At 47.5% G+C, this 10000-nt stretch overlaps 1 protein-coding gene across 1 annotated transcript in view; it reads left to right on the top strand.

Annotated features, from left to right (window-relative positions):
- The window catches only part of LOC139379195 (serine (or cysteine) peptidase inhibitor, clade H, member 2), a 67446-nt gene that overhangs the window by 36586 nt on the left and 20860 nt on the right, over nucleotides 1-10000 (top strand). Inside the window, 3 exon segments of the mRNA XM_071122013.1 lie at nucleotides 7920-8067; nucleotides 8070-8186; nucleotides 8189-8347. Of these exon segments, the coding sequence (XP_070978114.1) occupies nucleotides 7920-8067; nucleotides 8070-8186; nucleotides 8189-8347 (424 nt within the window).

The raw sequence follows: 10000 nt of genomic DNA, 5'->3' as shown, positions 1-10000 counted from the left end.
ATGGACCTGACTGGAGGTGTGGAGACATATCATTGAACATTTTATTTCGTACCACAACCTTTCCTTCTTGTATAAGTCTGCGAAGTGGTTTGAATATTGTATTTTCTTTCAAATTGTTCGCGCAATGTCAAAATGACGCATCCCTGTCAATTTCCCTATTGTGAAGACTATCTCTTTAAGGTTGGAAAGCGCTCTCTCTTCATCCCTTTGGTTTTTGTGGCATCTCCATTTTGGCCCTATTCACTGGTTTTCAGCTTCTCTTGAGTAATTGCACTGATAGTGAACACTGCTGCTAATTAATAATGGAGAGGCTGAAAATGTAGGTGAGAGAGAGAGAGGGACAGGGGGAGAGGTAGAGAAGAGGCCTCTGCCAAATAGATGACTTACTATACAGAGAACATGGAGAGAAAAAGAGAGAGGGAGGAGAGGAAGAGGCTGGGGGGGGGATGATGTTTGACACAAGATTTATCGAAAGATTGGAGACCCAGAACGGGGGAGGGATGAAGGCACATCATCAGAAATCCCACCAGGTACAATCCTCCCTTTCCCCTCTTCTCTCCCCCTTGTCTGTGCTCCCCGTCTCCCCTCTCCATCCTCTCTCACCCCCTCTATCCTCTCCATCCCCCTTGCCCTCCCCTCTGTCGCCCTCTCCAAATGGAGTGCTTGGTTCCCTAATTAAAACCTTTAATCAAACTCCTAATTAGGTCTAATCAGTGCCGTGTTAATCATTTCCTCTTTTCTCCCCTCCTCCTACACTGAAGGCCAAGATGCTTCTGAAATAATTTAGGCAACTTAACATGTCCAAATGCAAGCGAGAGAGAATAAAGGGAAGGAGAGAGAGAATAAAGGGAAGGAGAGAGATAGAGAATAAAGGGAAGGAGTGAGAGAGAGAGAGAGAGAGAGAATAAAGGGAAGGAGAGAGAGAGAGAGAGAGAGAGAATAAAGGGAAGGAGTGAGAGAGAAAATAAAGGGAGCGAAGGAGAGAAGAAAGGGAGGGATGAGAAAGAATGAAAGATGAAAGAGAGAGTCAGAGAGAGAGAGAGTCAGAGAGAGAGAGAGAGAGTCAGAGAGAGAGAGAGAGAGAGAGAGAGAGAGAGAGAGAGAGAGAGAGAGAAAGAAAGAAAGAAAGAAAGAAAGAGAGATAGAGAGAGAGAGTCAGAGAGAGAGAGAGGCAGAGAGATAGAGAGTCAGAGAGAGAGAGAGAGAGAAAGAGAGAGAGAGAAAGAAAGAGAAGAAAGAGAGAGAGAGAAAGAAAGAGAAGAAAGAGAGATAGAGAGAGAGAGTAAAATAGTTAAGTGAAAGGGAGAAGAGAGAAACATGATTGGGGATTAGCCTGTACTGATTACCCACTCTCTCTCTGAGCCTCTCCACTGCTCTGATTATTGTGACGCCCTAATAAAACCGTCTGCCTCACAGATTATACACCACGCTTACTCTATAACCATCTACCCTCACCTGTTAGGGACCACACACACCGCTCCAAATGTTGATCTGCCATTCGCCTGACGTTGGCCTGACGTTCGCTCTGCGCTGTGTGTTTTAGGGACTCCCCCCGCCGGTGAAAGTCTGACTGGACAAATGCTACCGGTGTGTCTGAGCCTCAAATTCTGTGCTTTTACAGAAATCATGATCGGAAGATTCTCTGACTCAGGAGGGTAAACAGGAAAACCAAAATCCTCCAACCAGGGATTTTTGGAAAGTTACCTGGATATTTCAAACCTTTTTCCAACTGAGTGTGGGAATCAGAGCAGACATAAATGAATCCCTGTAACAGCTTCTCGGGGATTTGACCTTTTCAACTAGAGTATAGATTGCTAACAGTTATTAAATCTGCCAAAGTCAGATAATGATATAATGTGCTGTACAGATCAGGTGATTCTAAAAGGAAGGCTTTGGTGCCACATTTGTATCATATAAATGCCCTTTTATTACAGAATCTATAATTATGTACCGTTTGACGGTACATATAGTTCTGTACCGTTGTCATGTGTGGCACTGTGTAATACATCTGATGGTCCAGAGACCTCCCAGCGACACATGAGCACATCCCCACATCGCCGTGTCATATCCCACACATGACGACTCACTCTGGGCACTCATTTCCTGCTGAATTACATTAAACACCAGGGCATTAGCGGGCGGACAGAATATTAATAGCATCAGTTCAGTTGACCTCTTCACACGTATCTATCCTCCTGATACCATCGTATTATATATAACACTGCACTGGAAATGAACTGAGTCTGATGGGGATTCAATTCTCCTTCGTAAGCCGCGGCAGAGCGAATAGCGGTGCAGCTTAGGGGGGTGATGGAGCGGAGGGAGGGATAATGGAAACAGGGAGAGCTGGTTTTCCTCTCCTTTATGAGGGGAGCTAATGCCCTGAAAACAGGCTTGTGACCTTCGCTTTAACGGTAGCTGAAGTCATCATTTGGGTAAATGACATCACCTGTTGACTCTCGTCCAGATATCCTCATATATATCCTTCTCTCTCTCTCTATTCTCTCTCTCTCGCCCATGCTCGCTCTCTCTCTCTCTCTCTATTCTCTCTCTCGCCTACGCTCTCTCTCTCTCTCTCTGTTTCAATCTACCGGTAAATCTCTCTTTTAACTTCTACCTGCTCTTGTTCTATTTCTAACTCTCTCTCTTTCTTATTTCCCTCAAACTTTCTCTTTCCCTCATTCTGTCTCTCTTTCCTTCTCTTACTCTTACTTTTCTCTCTCCCATTCTCTCCCTCTGCCTTCAACCCTCTCTCGTTCTCCCACTCCAGTTCTCTCTTTCTCTCTCATGTCTGTCTTTGTGCCCTGCAGGCCTGCAGTGGCCCGTTTCCATTTTCCTCTGGAGGTGACTAGTTGCCTGCCTCTACCTACCCTCCCTGGCATCTTAATCTTCTAGTGACGCTACCTCCTCCTCTCTTCTAAACACCAAGGATTGACCAGCCCACCTACCCCGCAGCCATCGTCTATCAATCAATCTCTCCTTTTTCCAGAAACACAAACAATGAATCTCTGTGTGTAGGAGGTAACTTGCTGTTTAGGACCGTCTGCAATGCGATGACAACTCCTGTCCTCAGGGAACCTGAAATGTGTGTGTGTGTGTGTGTGTGTGTGTGTGTGCGTGTTATGACTGCACCATATGTCTTCTCTAAAGTCATTTCAGGACAACCTTGAAAAGACACCTCTGTCATACCGTTGCTCTACCAACCAACCAGCCAGACAGAGACGATGTATTACCTTTAGACCTGGTGACTGTGTGACACCTCCAAACCTAATGACTTCTGTTGTAGCCATTTCACCTTCATTCCTCCTTCCACTCCCAGCCTCTTCTCTCTCTCTCTCTGTCCCAGCCTATCTGACATGACTGTACCAGCTGGGCGGCTGGTTGGCAGGAGAGGGAGAAGGAGGGGGAGAGGAGAGAGGAGAGAACGGGTAGAGGAGTGGTGGAGGGGGGGGGGGGGGGTGAGAAGGTAGGGGGGCGGACGTGCTGATTGTATGTTGTAACGTCTGTTCCCTTCAGAGATCTGAGTCACGCCTGAGTGATGTTTATTTGGGGGTGGGATTGAGAGTTATATTTGATTTCTATGAAGACAGCTGTCAACGGCTTGCGGGAGCTTTGGGACCTCTGGTTGCTGCAATCACAGCTGACTCATTGGACACAATACCACTTTCTTGGAAGTGTGTGTGTGTGTGCGTGTGTGTTCCTATGAGTGTGTGTGTTCCTATGAGTGTGTGTGTGTGTTCCTATGAGTGTGTGTGTGTACGTGTGTTTCTATGAGTGTGTGGATGTGTGTGTGTGAATGTGTGTGTGTGTTCCAATGAGTGTGTGTGTGTATGTGTGTGAATGCGTGTGTGTGTGTGTTTCTATGAGTGTGTGGATGTGTGTGTGTGTGTGCGTGTGTGAATGCGTGTGTGTGTTTGTATGAGTGTGTGGATGTGTGTGTGTATGTGTGTGTGTGTGTGAATGCGTGTGTGTGTTTCTATGAGTGTGTGTGTGTGTTTCTATGTGTGTGTGTGTGTGTGTTCCTATGAGTGTGTGGATGTGTGCACACCTGTGTTTGTTGGAACAAGGCTTCTGAACACTGATAGAAATCATTTAAGAACTCCCCATCGCACTCCACTCCCCTCTCCCAACATCACAGTCCTTCACAGGCCTGCAGGAAACATTTAGACTCTTATTGGAAACATTTGAGACTCACAGCAGATGTGTCTGTGATTTCAGCAGCGCTAAACAAGCTCCCCTATCGCCCTTTCTCCCCCTCTCCTTCTCACCTCTCCCCCTCTCCTTCTCCTTCTTTGGCAGGTCAGACACACCAGTTCCCATCTCTCCCAACCCTGCTCCCCTCCTCTCCCCCTCTCAGACTAGCTCTTTGGCAGGTTTGATCAGGCAAACCAGAGCTCCTGGGTCTTCAGGGGCCTAAAGTTGAGGCTGATTGAAATGATTGAAGACAACCTGGGAAGAGGCCCCACTAAAAATCATCACCAGTGACTCTTTCCAGATAGACGTGTAAAACCAGACGAGGTTCGTTCTATATGGGCCGGGGCTGACGGACAGATGGACAAACACAGACACAGACACACACACACAGACACGCACACACACACACTGTTACACTCTCACTGTTAGTCATGAACGCCCTCCAAAAGCTGATTGAGTGAGGGATTGATGGAGGAGTGGAGAGGGGGAGGAGAGGGAGGGAGGAATGGTGGTATAGGGATTGTTTCATGTGTTCATAAGGAATCTCAATGAAGTTTTATGGTGAAGGTCTTTTACTCGCTTTGTGTCTCGTGTCGTTGGCATGAGGCTACGCTGGATTATGAGATTGATTCAGCACCAAGAAAGAGAGGGAAGAAAAAAGATGGATGTAGGGAGAGATAGAGAAGTGGAAGGTCCCTATAGCTTGGGAGGAGGTCAGAGAGAATTAGACCTCAGGTACACTGAGAGGGAGGGAGGGAGGGAGGGAGGGAGGGAGGGAGGGAGGGAGGGAGGGAGGGAGGGAGGGAGGGAGGGAGGGAGGGAGGGAGGGAGGTGATGTTAGATGGAGAGATGAGGCTTGACTGAAGGGAGGAGTGGAGAAACAGTAGATTCACTGGAGAAACATGACACAGAGGGAGGTTGGAGAGAATGGTCGTAAGGAACAGATTCAATGTAGAATGAGAGAGGGAGAGAGCAAAAGAAAGAGAAAGAGGGATGGGGGAAAAAAAGAATGACAGAGGCACTGGGGGGGTGGTACCAAAGCTAAAGGCTCAGTTTACATTACCAGTAATAGTCATTGTTCTAAAGTGTTGATTTAGATTCTACTGCCGTGGCCCTCAGCTATAGCTCCATTTAACCCCAGTTACAGCCAAGAACATATACCTAACAGCCTTCCAAATGGATAACGTGAAGAGTGAGCTCTGTATCTCACCAGACAACATCTGGTGAGGGGAAGAACAGGGCTGGAGGCAGAGCAGTAGACAGACACATTGACAGGAGTGTATAAGGTTTAGGGTCGAGGGTTTAGGGTGTAGGGGGTAAGGGGCTTGTCGCATACACATTGACAGAATCCTATAGGGCGGAGTGTGTGTGGGGGGGTACACTGCTGGTCAGTGCAAACCCCTACTGGGCCCTGAAGGAGGCTGATTGTCTGATCTTTAGTTCCATCTGTGTTTCCCTGGGGACTCGTTTAACCGCGGCGCTGCCTGACCCTTTATGAATCACATGGTGCTTAAATGTGCATTGCCACTCATTACGAGCGTTATTGCCTGTAATCCGGTCGGAGAGGTGTGTATGTGTGTCTGTTTGTCTGGCCTCCAGTTACACTCACCCTACCCTCATGGCTAAGGCTTCACACACACACACACACACACGCCTACCATCTCCCACCTGTCAGGGTGGACTCAACATCATTAGGATGTGTGTGTGTCTTATACATGTCATGAGGCAGGATTGTACACAGTACATGTGGGTGATATGTTGTGATATGTGTGCAAGTGTGGCTGCATGTAAGTATGACAGTGAAACATCCTAGACGAGTGAGAACATGGTGTATCTATAAATAACAACGGCAGTTTATCTTCAAGTAGCAAAATGTGCCTGTGGTCGGATCTGTGTGTGTGTGTGTGTGTGTGTGCTCGCATGTCAGTGCAGTAGCACACACACACAGCATGCACGTGTGTGTGTTTGTGAACTCCAAGTGTGTGAGCATGGTATAGAGATTGTGCTGCTGATGGCTATCTCGGGGAGTGCAGTATTGATTAGACAGAGGTAAATTCTTGGCTGGGTTCTACAGGCCGTCATGGCCTGGCTGATTGCTCAGCACTGGTTGGCCGACAGGCAGGCAGCTCTGCTGTTATCACCATCATCCTCCATCTCCAGCCCTTCAACCGTTTTCCTTCTTCTCAGACTATCTCTACATCTAGCGATTTGACACCATTTATTTTGTACATCCATTTATCAATTTGCTGCCTGTGTCGAAGGCGACAAATCTACGGCCGCGACTTGTTTCCTTATTGTCGGACGTTTCACAGTGGTAAGAGCATGGGAGTGGAGGGCAGTGGTGGGGGGAAGAAATGGAGATAGCAGTATGACTACGTTCGGGAGGTCGAGATGGAGCAGCACAATAAAAACGTTGCTTGGAGGCTTCTCGGGACGGGCAGTTGTGGACAGGGACGGGTGGGGCAACAAATTAGATGGCACAGAGGCTGTCGGCGACCCCGCACGACTGGGACTGGCACTGCAGACCCAGCTGCGTTCGGAGTCCCAGTGCGATTCAAAATAATTCAGAATGGTCGAACATGCATAAAACACACTATCTCAGTATCTAGTCATACATAGGCTATATTTTAGGCTGCAGGCATAACTTCCCCAAATACCTTGAAACAATTGTTGCTTGTTTTGCACGCGACAGACTTCGGTGCCCTTTGCCACCGTGGGGCGTTAGACATTTCTGGAAAGGGAGAAAGCACCCAGACTTGAGTGTGTGGTCTGGGGTGGAAACAAGCGATTTAATAGAGAGACGGATAGACAGACTTCCAGAACGTTCTTTGCCACGTCTGAGCCAACAGAAATAAGATTCAGTTCCCTCGCTGATACAGGCCCGAGGGAAGCGACGGAGGAGAGGAAGAAAGACACTTTAATTAATTTACGGAGGGAAAGAAAATGTAACAAAGAACTTTTCACTTTTGCCCTTGGATTCACATCAGCGTAGACAAACAGAAGTTGGCGTCATTGTGTTATCCACTCCGTAGGCTGATGATGAACAGTGGTTTTGTGTTGAAAGAAAGCAACACTTTCTATTCACCGAGACGTTCAGAAGAAGGCAAATTAATAGATTTTTGTTTAACAGGTTTAAATGATTTTTTTTTCTTCTTCGATAATAATAACAATTTGCATGTTGCAATTTGATGTTACATCCTATTCTCGTCTCAGAGACACTCGTCTTTTACCAGCAGAACTGCATTTTCATAGGGGTTTGATTCAAACCAGAGTGGAAATTCCAATGAATTTCGATTTAGAAACAAAAGCCAACGAGTCTATATAAAGCCCTGGTGTACGCTTTTTTGATTGTTGTAGCCTAAATGTTTTTGTAATGATGTTCAGTGACCTGCGTGTCGCAGTATAAAATGATGAACAGCCTACAATACTATCAGCTAATCCACTTCTGTATTCCCTCTCCTCCCAGGTCTGCCATGCTGCGTACACTGTCCTTTTCTCTCCTCGTCTCTGTTGGGGCCCTGCTGGTGCTAGGGGTCTGCTGGTGCTAGGGGTCTGCTGGTGCTAGGGGTCTGCTGGTGCTAGGGGTCTGCTGGTGCTAGGGGTCTGCTGGTGCTAGGAGTCTGCTGGTGCTAGGGGTCTGCTGGTGCTAGGGGTCTGCTGGTGCTAGGGGTCTGCTGGTGCTAGGGGTCTGCTGGTGCTAGGGGTCTCCACTTCCTCTGGTCCAGCACAGGAAGAGACCCCCACCTCCACCTGGGCCCTGCGCTCCTCAGGCTCCTAATCCGCCCCCCCCCCTCAACACTTTCTTCTCCGTCCTGCTCCTGGCCACCTCGCTGGGGGCTCTGGATGGAGGGGCCGGGGGCTCCACAGCTAAGCAGCTCAGGACCCGCTCAAGACCCCAGAACCATCCAAGGACCAGGGGGAATTGCCAGCCCTAGCCAGGGATCTAAGGTCCCTCTATGAGGCCAATAGGACCCGTTTCCGTCTGCAGAGCTCACCACCAAACAAGGTGACCAGCTCAGTGAGGCCTTCTTGAAGGAGAACCAGGGCCGCTATAGGCTGAAGCACCAGGCCCTGGGCCAGAAGGACCCTCAGACGCAGCTTCATGCCTGGGCCCATGGGGGCATGGGTGGGGTGGAGGGGACACTGCTGGAGGGTGAGATCCAGGCCAACACTGGAGGCCTGATTCTAGCACTTTAAAGGTGAGGAGGGACAATAACATGGATTATAGTGTGGTATCGTGTATTATAATGTAGTAACCATGGTGATAGTGGCTAATTAATAAGAAATTGAGATGAATTGGGATTTAATTAGGTTTGTGTGTATCACCATTTAGAATCACACAGTGTTTTCCCAACTCTCATTTATATTGGTACACTAGCCAACCGGTCGGAGGTCGTTAGATTGGTTAATCCATGTGGTTGGTGGTCCATGATAACCTTTGATTATAATTTATGATTATACGTGTGTTTATGTATGTGTGCGCGTGCCAGCATGCCGACCTGTCAGTGTGTGTGAGTGTGCGCATGCCTTAGTGTGTGTGTGTGTGTGTGAGCCCAGCTGGTGGACACAGGATAAAGGATGATTCTGTGGTCCATCACTGAAAGCTTATTTATCTTCCTGTGGGGGGTGATGTGTCATCTTAAATAATTGAGTAACAAGTGTCCAGGCTCTCCTCTCCTCTCCTCTCTTCTCTCTCTCACTCTTTTTCTCTCTCTCTCTGCTATTTAGAACCTAAAAGGTTTTTCGGCTTTCCCCGTAGGATAACCATTTGAAGAGCCCTTTTAGGTTCCAATCCACAGAGGATTGTATATGGAAGCCTAAAGGGTTCTACCTGGAACCAAAAAGGGTTCTACCTGGAACCAAAAAGGGTTCTACCTGGAACCAAAAAGTGTTATCCTATGGGCACAACCGAATAACCCTTTTTTTCTAAAAGTGAATATCTCTCTCTCCCCCTCTGTCAGTCCCCCAGCGTTAGGCCTAACATCTGTGCTCAGAGCTTGCTCAGATTATGCAGTGACGCACTGGCTAGATAGATCTCAACTCCTAGGCGTCACACTCAGCACTGCTACCTCTTCCCTTTCCTCCCCATCTTCCTCGTTATCGCCCTGTCTTTCTCTTCATCTTTGTATGTGCTTCCTCTATCTGTCTCACTCCCCCTATCTCTCTTCTTCCTCCTCCTCCTCCTCCTCCTTCTCTTAAGTTATTATCTTTCTCAGGTGAGGAAGGGAAAGGAAAGGGGAAACCTAGTCAGTTGCATGTATTCAACAGAAACTCGTCTTCTGCATTTGTCCCAACCCCTCAACGTCCATGTCATTGGCCCCCGGGTAGCAGTTGTTGTTTGGGGTTAACTCGACTTTCGGTTCCTGTTCTAACGCTCTTAACGGCGAGGCTACTTGCCGCCCCGAGGGGGGTAGATTGATACGCAATGTAATTGATACGCAATGTAATTAATTTACTTTGATGTTTTGACTTTTTTCTGTTTAGCTCGTGTTGATTAGTTCATTCATTTGTGGGATTAAATACACACGTTAGATTTTACAATAGACTACAACAAAGGTTACACTTTATTTGGATAGTCCGGATTTTCCATCTGTAGACACTCTACAGATGGTCACACTATCAACAAACAATCTGTTGATAAGCAACTGCTTCCTAAGGTTATGGTTAAGGTTAGGTTTAGAATACGGCTTAGGTTAGGGCTAGGGTAAGGGTTAAGTTTGGGGTTAGGATAAGGGTTAAGTTTAAGGTTAAGATAAGGGTGAAGGTTTGGGTTAGGGCTAGGGTTAGTAGATAGTTGAAATGTTTC

This window comes from Oncorhynchus clarkii, chromosome 21 (assembly GCF_045791955.1).
Source record: "Oncorhynchus clarkii lewisi isolate Uvic-CL-2024 chromosome 21, UVic_Ocla_1.0, whole genome shotgun sequence".
NCBI classification, from domain to species: domain Eukaryota; kingdom Metazoa; phylum Chordata; class Actinopteri; order Salmoniformes; family Salmonidae; genus Oncorhynchus; species Oncorhynchus clarkii.
The sequence above is the reverse complement of the archived record's forward strand: the minus strand, read 5'-3'. Positions and strand labels throughout refer to the sequence as shown.